Genomic DNA, 15784 nt, shown 5'->3' with positions numbered 1-15784 from the left:
TCTTTCTTTGTATAGCCTCAACCTTTAGACTTTGACGTTTTACTTGTTCCTGTTGGGAAGTAACATACGACTCTAACGGGCTTGATATGGTTGTTACTTGGCGGCTCTCGTTCAAAGATACTAGTATGTTTTCATCGTGTGGTGGTGTATCATCTTCAACAAAACTTAATTTTTTTCTACTATGTCGCGCCCCAGTGGCACGATTTGGACGACAGGAAATGCTGGAGGGCAATTCTTCGACAGGTGACTGTTCTGCTGCCGTTATTTTGAGGTTTAATCTGTAGCAGATGGAATCAGCTGAACCAGTGACCTTTGCGCAGTTTAACATTTCTTGACATGACTGTTTATCGTCTCCCAACACGCAGTAGTCACCTTCATCATCCAAATTTTCCAAGATCATCTGGGTCGTCATCTTATTCAGTTTTGGAATTCTCAGTTTTAGCTCGTAGACAAGAGATAATGTTGAGAAAAATAACTTTTCCACTCTCTGATTATGGTGAACTTTCACTTGTAAATCCATCTTTTCGTTCGCCACTCTTTATGAGCAAGCACGTGGAGTACAAATTTTCTGATCACATGACATTATTCTGCGGATCACATGACAATCTGTTTAAGATCACGTGTTTAGAATCGAACCGCTTCGGATTCAAATTTCCAACGGCAGTTTTACCACTCTACTGGTTTTGATAGTATGCTCTACTCCGTCATTGTTCGTCACATTTGGCGAAATAACTGGTCTAGACTTGCAAACATCAGAAAGCCATTGGGTGGTCCTATTTGAGCGCCATGGCTGACGTGGAGGAGCTAGTTTGCTCTTTTTGCGAAATTCTTGGTAGCCAATGTGGTTTCCATCCGAAGGATAGGTCTCAAACTGTTGACATTATCCCATTGCTTTATTGCGCGCGGTCTATCGATGGGCACAAGTCAGCGCTTGTGTTCACAGGAGTTGAAAATGAAGTGGATCTCATTCTGTCAAGAGCGTCAGTTTTCTCCCCACCGAGAAATATTGAGCAGCTCAACATATGTCCTCGCCATCGGGAGTCGCTTGGTTTGAGTTGGAGACGCCCATCTGCTAGATGTTCTGTTCCAGCAGTTTTGTCCTCGCACAGTGTGAAGGCCAAGGAACGGCTGAAGGCTGAGAGGGGGTTAAGCAAACTGGCATCCCAGTTTATAATGAAGGAGACAGGCATTTTTATTCCGGTCGGCTCAGGTAAGAAGCAGCAGGAGAGCAATTCTGAGGCGTAGATTTAGGGGGGGGGGTGTTGTTCATGGTGGCCACACTGTCTTACATTTTTCCCTTATAATATACCCCGATATTTCTCAGTAACGCATTGTTTGGTATCAAAACCATAGGTATGTGCTCCAAATGTCGTACTAAATGCCTTAGACAGCGCGGAAGTGTAGTTGCTGCAGACCAAATCGAGGAGGTGGCTCATAAAGTACATACTTTATCATTGGTAGGTTTATATTTATGATAGAATCCTCTTGAAGGACCAAATGTAAATTAGACTTTCCGACCTAGAGATGGGTGCGCACTTAAAGTATCTCCATAAACACTTGTCATTTTGATGTAACGCAGTCGGACTAAGTCGAAGATAGTCTGCCGCCAAACCAAGAACAGCAGCATGTCTGGCAAGGAAATTCAATTCTCGGGAGTCACTATGTACCTACCCTCCTCCGCAGGCATCTCGCCTGGTTTTTATTTTCAAATGCTCTCAGGCGTCCTGTGGAATGATAACTAGAACGCATGGGCCTAGGAACAAGAATGTTGGTGGAGCAAAGGACCTCACTCGCCTTCAGCCCTCTCCCACCCAATATAACCGCCACAGCTCACCTAACAAATGAGATACCTGCGGAGGAGGCTATTATGTACCGATTTTCGTTGTTTTTGTCATAAAAACATCAACATCATTAGACCGTTATTGCAATCATAAACAGGATATCGAAATTGCCGTTTTTCTTGTCACAAACAGGCAAAATTTAAGCACTATTAGCAAACATTATTAATGTTATTTAAGTGGAACAGCTATGTTTAGTTTCAACCACTCTGATCATGTTTGCATTATACTTTAGGAAAGTAAAGGCTCGGATTCTTTGCTGAGCATGATGGAAGTCACACCTGTAGCCGAAAGTATGCCAGCGCCTACTAGAAAGCTCAGCAAAGATACACCCGTCTTTCAGACACCTGAGGGAAGCCTTTACTCCCCATCTGTGCAAACCACCTTGGATGTAACTTGCACGCCTGCTCAACGAGGTCGATCGAGAAGTGCCGGGCATGAAAATAAAACCCTTCTCGAGAAGATGAACCAGTTCTTAGAAAGCAAAGATATTAGCCCAGTCCGTTACCCCATTACTGTGCTGTGGACCGAGTCAAGTGCTAGAACAAGGCGACACCATGTTCACAAAGCCCGTCAAGCAGTAGGTGAAGTGTTAGAGGAAGTTGCGCCAAACCAGTCTGCACAATTATGGAAGACCCTTGTCTCCTATAAGTCTCTTGAGCCACAGGAGTCCTCCAGTGACAGCAAAGAAGAGGATGACGAGAATGTAGATCACGTGCTGATGGCAACACTGTCTGATTGTTATATGCACGTGGGTACTTGGCAGGTCTGGCGCCAGATACTCTCCATAGTAGCTGATAAACTAGCCTTCAGAACAATGAAAAGGTGGATTCCAGGTTTAACCAAGTACCAATTTAGCACTGCAAGGGAGCATGCACTACGTCATGGCAGAGGAGTACCCCCGGCGTCACAGACGGTACAGACCAAAATGTTTGTCTCGCAGACTCAAGTGGATCATTTCCTGGACTTCATAACGAGCCCGCATATTATGCAAGATCTGCCATTTGGAGAGAAGTCCATAAAGCTATCGACACAGGAAATCGTCACAGTCCCCAATGTCATTCGTACTTTAATACCGGAGTCCATTGTCAGACAGTATCTCACATATGCCAAAGAGTCAAAACTTCAAGCCGCTGAGCTGCAGGACACTTCTGAACATTCTCTCTAACTGTTCTGCATCGGTGAGGAAGTCTTTGCAAGGCCTTGGACTACATCAGTAGTACTGAAGCTGAAGCCTTTGATGACCTCTGCGATGTTGAGCAACGCCTAGGAGATAGTTTTATGGGGATGTCATGGGCCAAGGAGCAAACCGATCGCCTCAAAACATCCAAACGGTACTTGAAGACTGACTACAAGGTAAGGTTATGCTTGACCAATTAATGTCAATACTGTTAAGCCCCACTCCCTTTCCAATGAGGCAAAAAAATGCATGTTTGTAAGATGCTATACTATAGACAAAGGTGTGTCTGGGGAGGGGTACTTGGAGCCTTCGAATGAGAGAGGGGTAACAAATGCTACTGCCTATAATAATAGTTTGTTACTGTTTCCCTTATGCAGGTGCAAGTGGCGAGGACTTCCAGCGTCCCAGACCATTGCAGAGAATTCGCATTAAGTGATCCTCGAGACAAAGACTATCAGTCCGAGTGTGACCACGCTCACCAAGAAACATGTGACAGCTGTTCTACTGGAGATCGACAAAGCGATCTGATTGATGTCTGCCAATAATGTATCAGAGGACACCAGAGAGGAGCTCACGTTGGTAGCCTATCAAGCCAAACAGAATATCGAGGCTTGGAAGGCGCATCTGTTACGAAGCGTTAACCAAGATAACACACGTCTTGACATCCTTGACGTCCTCGATGACACCTCTGTCTTTCTTGTACAAGATTGGCCGATGAAATTCTTACCGAGGAAATATCACGAAAGCCAGAGTGATTGGTTCGCTAAGCCTGGCTTGTCGTGGCATATAACAGTGGCTACTAGGTGCATGCGCCAAGACCAAGATTTCGAGATGATGACATTCGCCCATGTCTTTCAGTCGATTAATCAGGATACACCGGCCATCCAAGCAATCATGAGTGATGTCATCGGAAAACTAAAGAAAGTAATGCCCAGCCTTATGGTAGCATACTTCAGACAGGATAACACTGGTTGTTATCGAGGCCGTGGGACCATCGTGGGCACCATTCAAGCTGGGCAGCTTCATGGCGTAACGGTCAAGCAACTGGCCTTCTCCGACAGCCAAGATGGCAAGGGGGCTTGTGATAGGAAGTCTGCTACTATCAAGGCCCACATCAGAATACATCTTAATGAAGGACATGATGTGGAGACAGCCAGCCAAATGATGAATGCCATGAAATCATCACGAGGCGTGTCTGCCCTTTGTGCCTTGTTGTGTGATAGTGTAATACCACCAAATCCTGCAACAAAGATCAAGTTTGACGGAGTTAGTACAGTCACAAATGTTGAATATGGCAACGGATAAATTCGAGTGTGGAAAGCTTATGCCATTGGGCCTGGAAAAAAGATTCCGCTTGCCAAGATTAACATACCGGCCAATTTCCGTATCGCACAGCTTTCTTCTCTTTCGGCAGATGAGGAAGTGTCTGACAAGTTTTGTCCTCTGAAGTCAAGAATAACAAAAGATCCACCCGTTCCTCGAAAAGGAGAACAAAGCCTACCTCCTACAAGCAACGCGCTTTTTGCATGCCCAGAGGAAGGGTGCACGACATCGTATCAGAGATTTTCGTCCCTCCAGAGACATTTGGACTGCAGTAAGCACGTCCGCGCATTAGAGAGTGAAACCATGCTTGACAAAGCCGTACGGGGATATGCTGCGAGGCTCGAAAGCCAGTTCACGAGAGTGCCATAGTTTGGAGAAAATGCAACGGTGACGAATGTTTCTACTCGACAGCCACATTTGAAGATGGGGTGGGCTCTGAAATTGGCCCAGACGAGCAGGGCTAGGTTTACGGACAAACAAAAAGAGTATTTAGTGAACAAGTTCTTGGTCGGGGAAACGACAGGACAAAAAGCAAATGCAGTTCAAGTCGCGAGGTCGATGAGGACAGCTCGAGATGCAACTGGCAACCGCATGTTCTCCAGTGCGGAATTTCTAACTTGGAAGCAAATAACGAGCTTTTTTTCACGGCTAGCCGCAAAGCAAAACCTGAATATCCATACAGATGCGCGGACAATCCCTGAAGAAGAGGATGATGACGAAGTAGTAGTCATGGAGGAAGCGCTTGGAGATCTACGAGACCACGTGATGGCTAGAATACAGCCAACCCACCCAATCTGGTACGAGAGCTTCAATCTTTGTCTCCTTAGATCCAATTCTATGCTCTCCTCATTTGCCATCAGCATACTAAAAGCCATATGTGATCATTTGGGCATTTCCACGGAAGACATCACCGCTAAAAGGAAAAAGCCATACATTTCAAGGCTCGAGCAATTCCTGAAGCAGTGTTCTTGCTGCGAATCACAAGACGTGTGAGGAACTGATTGCTTGTAGCCTGCGTGACAGCCTCCACTAATTTGTTATTATTAGGTAATAATTACAAATAATAACAAATTAGTGGCGGCTGTCACGCAGGCTTATTGCTTGCTGCTTTGGAAATATTATAATAATCAGAAATAAGCTGAAATAGAGGCAGTTAGTGCTTAGTATAGTATAATGACATGTGGATTCTGTCAATGAAGTACATTGAGAAAAGGAGTAGTCCATGAATCGTGGCCCCTCTGTTGAGCAGAAAACACGCGAGTGTGCGCAGGTGCTGCATATGGCATTTGCACGTACCAAAAGCTCGCCACATTCTAGAAAGTGTATATTTATATGAAACCGATTTCTTCAAAAAGTCATAGCTTGTGTCGCTTGTGAAACTAGCCTTCATGCGTCACCCAATCAATAAAATACACTTTGCTCGATTTCGTGTGCTGTATTTATTTATTGTCTCTGTTAAGCAATGCCAAACTGTATCCAAGTTGCACCAGGATGTTTTTCTACTTAACTAAAGGTAAGCAGGCCATTTCCTAAACCGTGGGAATATTTATTGTTGACTTCGTGTTTGGCAGTCTCGAACGAACAGACCGCCGATCACAAATCGGGAAGATCGTGTCTACTCTACATGGCAAATCGTACAAATCTGACTCTCTGCGGCTTTATAATTTGGCAAAGGAAGGCTGTACTTCTTAAGAGAGGGTAGTAGTTAGTATCCAAATAGTCTTTGAGGTTCAAATCAGTTCGATATGATGCGTGAAAGGTGCATGAATTGTACATGGCAACATGACCCGGGGTCAAACGCCAATCTATTTTAAACAAAATAGCCTTCCATTAGTCTTCTTAATTCAGAGGCGTTCGTTCGAAAACCAGGCAAATTTTCAGATAATGAGTAAGTTCTATATCCGTAGGCTATGTTTTATGAATTTGAGATAATTTGGAGAATGATTCCATATAGAAAAGTGGACTTTATTTTTAGCGATAAATTCTAATTTTAGTAAGCACTATTCGAATGCCTTTCCAAAACGGGCTCGTTTGTTGCTATTTTACTTTATCGAAACAAAAATCCTGGCTAGATAAAGTGTTTAACAGCTGTTATGTGAAATTTAAGTGGTAGATTGTTTGTATTTTTTATTGCGCGTGGATGCCAGCATCAGACGGGCAAAAGCGAAAATCTCAAAAAATTCCCAAACTAAGTCGTATTTTGAAAAACAAACCCTGGCAGGCTTCCAAACTCATTAATACCTTCTCACAAACTGAAAATGAGGGCAGGTTAGGTTTTGAACTGTGGCCACGAATTTCCGATTTTGCTCGATTTTTCTGTGCCTTTGCTCTTAAAGCCATCAAATCATGCACTACGCACGCCCTTGTCAGCATGATCCATAACTGGCACGTCAGCTCTGATGGGAACTCGGCCGCGATTAGAGCGGTTTTATTTGATTTCCGTAAGGCGTTCGATCTTATTGACCACAATATCTTAGTGCGTAAACTTTCAGATTACGATATTTCGAACCCCATATTATGCTGGATTGTTGACTTTTTATCGGATAGGAGACAGAGAGTTAAACTCGCCCAAGACTGCTTCTCCGAATGGCGTTACATTCCGGCCGGTGTTCCACAGGGGACAAAGCTTGGGCCGTGGTTATTCTTAATAATGATTAATGATTTGAAAGCAGGAGAGGTAGAGATGTGGAAATATGTGGATGATACCACAATCTCTGAGGTAATAACTAAAGGGCAAAAGAGCTGTATTCAGCAAATGGTAGACGATCTTGCTATTCAAGCAAGGAATGACGGTTTTCAGTTAAACGAAAGAAAATGCAAAGAGCTTAGGATTAGCTTTGCAAAAAACGAACCAGAGTTTGACCCTATTTGGGTGAACCGTCAGACCCTAGGGACTGTGAATAGTGTGAAATTATTAGGACTCAATATATGCAGTGATTTAAAATGGAATGTCCATGTGTCAGAACTAGTTAGGAAAGTTTCAACAAGATTATATTTTCTTAGACAGCTTAAGAAATCGCATGTAGCCACAAGAGAGCTTCTTCTATTTTGCATTACATGCATTCGCTCTATTCTGGAGTACGGCAGCCCAGTTTTTCATCGCGCTCTACCAAGTTATCTAAGCGAAGACCTAGAAAGACTTCAAAAACGCGCTATGAAGATTATTTACCCCGAACTATCGTATGCTAAGGCTCTAGAGCTGTCTGGACTTCCAACACTGTATGATAGAAGAGAGTCAATTGCAGCAAAGTTGTTCGATGAAATATGTGCAAATCAATCTCACAGTCTTCACAAACTACTTCCAAGTAGATACCAACCAAGCTACTATCTGAGAGAAAAAAGAACAAAGATGCAAGAATAGTTTTCTTTTAAGTTTTGTTCATAGTAGCTGAGAACTAGATATAAATTTGTTTCTTATTGTATATAGGAATTTGACGCATGCTTTTAATGTGTGATTCTTTAACAATTTTTATGTAGTATAAGTCCTATAATTAGTTTGTAGTTAAGCGCAGTTGTAAATTTTGTATTTGTAAGCCTTACCGCAATTCAGCTTTTGGCTGCAAGTTTTTAAGGTGAATAAACTATCTATCTATCTATCTACTCTTGAATTAGTGTATTTTCAATTTTTCAAGTGTAGGCGAATTTTCTCCTTTAATAGTTTTATTGTTTTTATATCAGCAATACACTTAATTATTAATTTATTACAGTAATGTATTTTATAGCACGTAATTCAGTAAAAAGACTCCAAGGTGTATATATTTTAATAAATATTGATATTTATTTCTTTTTTAATGAGAAATCAAAAATGCTGTTTCTCTATCTTAAATTTCTAGTTTCTGGTCCAACTTTTTACGAACTTGTAACTTGCAAAAGTTTCTTTTTAAAGTAAATTCAGATACAAAGCTATACAATAGCGGAAAGGGATTTACTTGGAATTTGCATTCCCCATATTTCGTATCACATGATGAGACACTCATTAATATGTATGTATTCCGCTTCTCTGAGTTCAGGAATGTTTCTTAAGCACCACTTTCACTGCTCCCTTGGGTGTTCAGTTATGGTTGAAAGTGTACTTTTCAGTTTGCCCTATTTCACTGCGATCTCTGACAAACATTTAGGTTTGCAGGCGACCATGAAAGCCAGAAGCTATCATCAGAGTGCGGCGTTGTCACTGTGCAGATAGATATTTGAAGTTGTAACTAACTTTGCCTGTGTTCTGAGTAATCTTTAAAATTCTGTTCAGAGGAAAGAACAAGATAAGTGCTGGGAATTTTTTCTCGAGATGGCCACCAAAGCCTTTTCAAGTACTGATAAATTTTTGACCTTCAGTGAACATGTTTATCGTTGTTGGATTTAACCTTTTGACATGAGGAGCTTTGGTCTCCAAAAAAAAAATCGCAGCAGGCGATCATCGTATGTGTCAGAATATGTAAATTACTTTTCTGAAACAAGCTAATTGTTCGGGTATTGTGGCTACGTATTGTATGGTAGCTGTACAGCGTATCTGATCTGGGGATCGAACTGGCGTTAAACTGAGCAAATGTTTCACCAATTTTTTGTAACAGGAAACCTACAGCGGCCTACGGCTGTAATAGTATCAAAAAACTAAAGTCAACACCACTCTTTGGTGTTACCATCTTTAGGGTTTATATTTTCTTATTTTGTAAATTTTGTAGCTTTTATGTCAGGTTTACTATTATCAATTTATATTCACGTTAATTACAGCATTTATATGGACTTCTCATATATATTAGTCTGGTGATCTGTTTTTATTCGGGGTCCTGGACTCCTTTGCAGATTATCCAAATGGCTTATTATTATTTTACTCTTACTCAAAGGAGGAGAAATCCGGTTTCCCATGAGCCGTTGCGAAAAAATATCGATTTGAAGGTGTCAAATATCGATGTGAAGGCGAGCACGCGGTCCAAAATCGACTGTATTTCAAGTGGCTATTTTTCCTTATTCAGGAACAGAGAAGGTAAGTTAAATCGTTTTATGTATTGTTTAGACATTTAAGTTCAAGCTTGCATTACAATATCGCAGCTAATTTGCCTAAGAATGAAGAAAAACATACAATTGTTTGGTGTGGTATGCATGACCGACTCGCTTTGTTCGTTCGCGGTTTTCTAACGCTTGACACAAATTGGGCCATAGCGAGTTCAATCCTGGGTACATTAGCGTAAATTCTTACCTGCTGTTGCTCGAATAGTATCTTCTTCGAATTTTATTCAATGTCTCCTTAAGTCCCCATGTTTTCAAGGAATTTGTGATCTTTGAAATTGACCTAAAATTGGCGCCAAAAATGTAAACAAATGCACGATTCTTTTCAAGTAACTGCTTTTGAACAAACACTCGTTTCCCCTGTCGAAATGAACAGTACTTTAAGAAAGATACTGTTCGGTTCTCTTCGTGTAAGGACATCAAGTGGTAACAGAAATGCTTCCCTTTTAGTCGCTATTCAAGCAAACAGCAAATGCATGGAAGAAGTAGAAGAAGAATCGAGTGGCAAGAGGTTACATGTTTCTACAGGAAACACTCCGCACAAACCTGACGACAAGCGTCGCAGATCGACTGGTTCGTTTCCCAAAAGGGCAAAGAAACTTAACTTCCCAAAGAGTCCAGCAAATATTGTGAGTATTTGTCGCCATTAAACAGTTTACAGTACATTTGAAACAAAATTATTTTGTAGCAAAACTCTTTGTTTGCAATGCTGTTGATTGTCAATATGCCACTAGTAATGTGCAACCTCCCATCTTTTGGTACTTTCAAGATAGAGATAACTATATGGTGAATCAAAAAAAGAACAGCTTACTCCTACACCGTTTTAATTTTTCGTCAGTTGATGAATATAATCGTGCAGGAGGACAAGTTGAAAAGTCAGATATTTCCATTTAACCAGTGTACCTGTACCCCATTCTTGTATGTTGTATACAGGTTAAGAGGTCACCACTTACCAGAGGAAAGCCATTGTTTTCTCCTCTAAAAGAACTCAAAATTAAAAAAAAAACAGAAAGGCATGGTCCTTGCAGGAGGACACTGCACTGGTGCAATTTGTAGCCTTGCATAAGGATATGCAGCCCACCAATGTTGAATGGCCAGCTATGAAACCCCAACATGAGTACTGGACTGATGCAGCTCAGTACATCCAACAAACTACACAGACCGGCCATTTGAGAGAAGGTAATTTGGCTTCTTTAATTGTCTTTAAAGCTGTTGTCTGATGATGATAATATGAGAAGTTTAAATAGTCCCTTTCTATAAGGTATTATCCTTGCAGGAGGTCCTCCTTTTAATGTGAATATAACTTAAACAAGTATAGGGGCTAACATGAAAACCTTGCGGTTACTTAAACCCCTAGACATGATTAACGAATACGATATTTCTTCCCTCTAAAGATATAAATGACTGTACTGTAATTTCAAAATTATATGCACTAAAGTTTGTCTTGACATAATTTGTATGTAGGGCAAATGCTCCGTTTGTGTTAATTCAGTTGCAACAACAACAACAACAACAACAGCAAAACGAGCAGAGTAATCTACAGTGTAACATTTGACTGACATTTTATTCAACATACAGTACTTCCAACTCAGTTTTGCCTGTTGTAGATTTTTTATTAATTATCTCTTTTTTTAATTTTATAAGAGTTAAGTAGTAATTATTTCATTGTTTTTGTAGCTTCTGTTGTTAGACAACGTGTGGTAAACTACATGAGGCAGAAGTACAATAACGTTGAAGATGCTGAAGCCTCGTATGGTTTAGATGTTGACTTCTACCTCAGTGATGCTTCCACAATTGTGTCACAAAGTCAAGAACCTTTAAGACTGGACGAGAAGTTGATTTCCTCTATAAAGTCTCTCACTCAGCAGCAGCTTCAGGAGGCATTTACACATGCACTTGCCGCAGTTAAGGACAAGAAAGCTTTCCTGCTTAAAATTCTGGGTGTTGTGCAGCTGTCAAGCACTGCATGGATAGAAACTATTGAATGCCTTTATCAACAACTCCCTTACCAAGAGAAGATGGTGCTGTTAGATAAACAGTTTGTTGATGTTGCGATAGCTGAAGGTATTGACACAAACCCTGCAGACTTTGCCTCAATTTCTCTGGGTGCCATGAAAGTGCTCCAACCTCATCTACAAATGGTCTAAGTGTGTGTTCGGGGAGGATGGCAAGTCACTGATACCACTCGACAGGATACGAGTCTCCTTGCAAATCCATTCTTATGAAGATGTGTTTTCGTGCATCTAATTTTTCCTGCAAATCAAACTTAATTCATATGTTAAACTTGAAAAGTGATTTGGTTTCAATTGACTTTTTTAGGGAATTCGCCAAACGTATGGACAAGGACTTGCCATTCTACTACTGGACTGTTTATGAACGGTTTCAAGATGAGGAACTCCCATCCTTTGATGAATGCCCCGAGTTTGATGATGACAACATCGATGCAAGGAATCACCCCCTGAGACTGCATCGCTTGCGAATTAATCAACGAGAAGATGGCTCTGTATTAGTTCCGGGCAGAGCTATTTTACCAGCAAGACATAGGGGAACCCTAAGGCATCAAATGCATCGCCCAGAAATGGGTGCCCCTCCAGTTCCCTATCACATGCGGATCAATTCGAGATTCGCCCAAACAGGGTTTAGTTGACCATCTCATATCTAACTACCAGTGTTAGTGACTGTCTGGTTACACTGTGATTATATGTTGGTTGTACAGTGGAATCTTGAATTTTTGCACTTCAAAGAAAAGCCACAAGCAGCATTAATATAGCACTTGGGGGAAATGACTTTTCTTTTGTTCTAGAAATGGATGGTTCAAGATAATTAAATTCCACTGTTTATCGGTAATGCATAACTTACAAGTCAGCAATTGTACAAGTATTGTAATGTGCGTCCCTCAAAAGTTACCTTTTTGGCTGATTTCAAAGAATTCATTTATATTTATAAGCATTTAATAATTTTATAAGAATTGAGAAGAGAGTTTTCCGCAGTTGAATTAATATATGTTTTAAGCTTATTCCTCAAGGAATAAGTACTGTAGATGAATTAGGGACACATTTTTTGCGGGGCTAGGGTGGGGAAAGACAAATGCTGTGTGCCTGTCATAGAAAATTCAACCTCTCTAGGGTTTAATGTGGAATGTACTTGTTGTTGGAATGAGAATATTGGATCAATGTATGTTTCTGGGAAACTGTCCTACCCCTCTCCAAACCTAGCATTTTGCTGCAAGCATGAAGTAAGTGTTAATGTTAGGTTTGGGGAGGGGTAGGTGGGCAGTTTCCCAGAAACTTACATTGATCAAGAATATTTTAAATGACAGCTGGTTATTGGTTCTCTTCATAACTAACAACAAATGAAATTTCTAATTTTGGACACCCACTCAGTCTGGTACAACTCATACTACTTGAAGTTCTGGAAATAAACAGTTTGCCAATTAAATTAAGGAGTGTACACATTTTGAAATCCTGAACAAATTTTGTAGGATCATCAATTACTAGGGGGTTTTGATTATGTTGTTTGCATTTTAGAATTGACTTTTGTGAGAAATTTATTTCAGGGACATTAATTAATGGCAAAAATAACAGGTTTTCATGTCTAGGCTGTTGTTTTTGTACCTATATACAAAAAGGAATGGATGTTAAATAAACTCAGATCATGGCTGTCGAGGCAAAGAATAAATTTATTTAAATATCGTAACAATTCTTTCAAACAACAACCACTTGGTTACCATAGTAACTCAATGTGACAATTTACTATTGATAATTATTCAGCACATTGTTAAAAGTTACATTATATTCACTTTCAAGAAAATTTAACAAATGGAATTAAAACAACTATGGAAAAGTTGAAGCACAATATGCACTAAAGCATATTCAGGCACTGTACAGTGGCATAACATACAGTACTACACATTTTATTATGAAGTAAATAATAATGTACCATTGTTAATAAAATATTTTTTGAATTAAGATTGGCAGAAGTTACCTAGATACAAAGTGGAAAACAACTATAAATCAATGTCTGAGGAAATTACAGAAAGTCGTTATACTGATAATTTTTGTCTGTTGGTAACCACTTGTTAAGTTTTGTGATGGTAACTGATGAAACATATTTGAACTCCCCCAGTCCATAAATGTACTTCCCCTCAATACACTTGAAGGTGATGTTCTTTACTTCATTTTTTTCCAAAGTATCCATTGCTTTCTTGACTTTAACAGCAGGAATATAGCCCACAGGTTGCCAGGTGCTGTCGAGTTGCACTTGAACAGCAATTGCATTTTCATCTCTTGCATTTGCAGGCTCAATTAAAAGTTGAATTGAAATATCTCTCTTCTCCATAGATAGTCTTTTGCAACATCTTAACGCATCCTGGAAATGTGCATGATACATACTGCCTTTCAATTTAAAGTATTCGGTAAATAACGCCGGCGTTTCATCAGGATTGTCGGAATCGTGTGATGTTGGCGAGTTCACATCCTCGTGGGACACATCGTTGTCTGACTCTGACTCGCTAGAATCGCTTACAGCTTGCGAATTATTTCCGTTCGAAGAACTCTTCACACCAATATTTCCTAATTCGGGAAAACTGCTGCAGCTACATCGAACGAGTTCTACATCCAGCCAAGGCATTTCTGGGATGCTATTTTCTTCTTCATAGTCGACGTATGGCCGAAGGGATGTTGTCACTTGTGACATACTTGCCATGACTTGGAAATCAAAAATCACAAGTACCAGGCGGCCTTTCATCTTCCAGCTGTTGCAGTAAACGAAAATAGTGTTTATGAAAAACAGGGAAACCGTTGACATGCTTGTCTTTTCGCTACAAAGAAGAATACGTCGTCGGCTTAAAGAATATAATTTAGCATCGATCGATACACGAAGTGCGATCTAAATCTACTTCGATCATGGTGCGTTACGCCAAAGTTTTCTCAAAATACAAAGAATTTATCCTTCAAAGTGTTATGAGCAGTGGATATGGTTAAAGAAATGAAGGAAAAATCGATTTACCTTGATCACCGCCGGCGAAGCCTTCGCTTCAAGATCGCTCAACATTTCTGTTCGCACAAACAAGCAAAGACGCCGCTCTCATAAGTCTTTTGGAAAACTAATGTGTCCCAGGACCATTGGGAATCGGCAACAGGCTAAGTTTGCAGATTTAACATATCTCCGACTGTCTAAGTCTAAGCAGTTGACGTAAAGCAATGGCGATGAAGAGAGCACATCAGCGTTCACTCCGAGAAGCTCCATCGCGAATGAGAGATCACGTGTCAACATCGAGCTGATAATATAGTTGGAAGCGAGGCATTATGGGAAATCCGATTTCTCCTCCTTTCTCTTACTCTTACTTGGATTTACTTGTAATTATTGTTGGGACATTAAATTGAAATAAATAAACTCAGCCACTGACATTCTGTAACTTAAGACCACAAAAGGTCAATTCCGGTCACATACTGAAAAGATTAAGACTCTGAGAATAAGAATACTGCATTCAAAAGACATTGGGTAACGCTGGCTCTAACTGTAAATGTAGACATTGCCGTTTTCAATTTGTGACTCTATTAAACGTTGAGTTTCTCTGCAGAAGAAAACTTGCTTGCTGTACTGTATTATGTCAATCATGTGAAATCGACAACAGCCACTGTGCTGTCATGCGACTGTCATACTGCTGGGTTCCAGACTTCCCGGTGGCAAAAAAGTTGTACAAGGTACAGATCCTATTGTTCTCACTGTGTTTCAAGGATTTTATAGCATTGTAATCTGCAGGGTGCTCTATAAGTTAAAAGTTTACTAGGTTAGCAATGGATAACTTATGCACGAAATTCAAATTACAAAGCGCAATGAATTTGGTTTTCGAATCATTCACACGATTTCACTATGGATGTGAACGACGTCCGCTGGTCGCATTCACATTCCGATCTTCCATGGTCGCTTTCAAGAATCAGTGGCAATCAATCTGGAAAACACTGGAAAACACTGGTATGTCCTTACATCGAGTATCTGTAAACAAGCTTGCACAAAATGAAATTCTCCGCCGTTTTCCTGAGGAAATACGCTCTGTGCCACCAGCAGTTCTTAAGCCTGCCAAGCGAGGTTTCTCGTTCAACATGCAGCCAACCAAGCTTTTTGTTGTGTCTTCGTTTGGCCTTCTCTCTGCTTTACTTCGACAGCGTGTTCTTGGTACAGGTGGGGTTAGTGGGATCGCCTGAATTTACTTCTGTTAGGGATGAGATCAATCAAATCGCTCCCACGAATTTCAGAAATTGCGGTTAAAAGTCGCCAAGCTAGAGTCGGAAATTAAGGAACTTGAAAAGAAAAACGATGTTGGAGTTCTTTCATTCCTTTTTCCCCTCCTCCTTTGGCTACATCGTCTCCATCTCATAGCAGCTCAAACGAGGATAGTAGCAGCAGCAGCAGTGTCATAGAGGAGACACTGAAAAGGCGA

At 40.6% G+C, this 15784-nt stretch overlaps 2 protein-coding genes across 2 annotated transcripts; both read left to right on the top strand.

Annotated features, from left to right (window-relative positions):
• Positions 1 to 6991: 6991 nt before the first annotated feature.
• On the top strand, positions 6992 to 7702 carry LOC137977044 (uncharacterized). The gene has a single exon (XM_068824341.1). The coding sequence runs from the start codon at positions 6992 to 6994 to the stop codon at positions 7700 to 7702; it is 711 nt and encodes a 236-aa protein (XP_068680442.1).
• A 1495-nt stretch (positions 7703 to 9197) lies between these two features.
• Positions 9198 to 11489, top strand: LOC137977043 (uncharacterized). The gene is made up of 2 exons (XM_068824340.1): positions 9198 to 10521; positions 11020 to 11489. Exons 1-2 carry the CDS (start codon positions 10413 to 10415, stop codon positions 11487 to 11489), a joined length of 579 nt encoding a protein of 192 aa, XP_068680441.1. The 5' UTR covers positions 9198 to 10412.
• The last annotated feature ends 4295 nt before the right edge of the window (positions 11490 to 15784 follow it).

Source organism: Montipora foliosa, chromosome 11 (genome assembly GCF_036669935.1).
Source record: "Montipora foliosa isolate CH-2021 chromosome 11, ASM3666993v2, whole genome shotgun sequence".
NCBI lineage: Eukaryota > Metazoa > Cnidaria > Anthozoa > Scleractinia > Acroporidae > Montipora > Montipora foliosa.
The sequence above is the reverse complement of the archived record's forward strand: the minus strand, read 5'-3'. Positions and strand labels throughout refer to the sequence as shown.

Coding starts and splice junctions, on each gene's coding strand:
- LOC137977044 (XM_068824341.1), top strand. CDS start 6,992: ATGATTAATGATTTGAAAGCAGGAGAGGTAGAGATGTGGAAATATGTG.
- LOC137977043 (XM_068824340.1), top strand. CDS start 10,413: ATGCAGCCCACCAATGTTGAATGGCCAGCTATGAAACCCCAACATGAG. Junction 10,522..11,019: donor GACCGGCCATTTGAGAGAAG/GTAATTTGGCTT, acceptor TTGTTTTTGTAG/CTTCTGTTGTTAGACAACGT.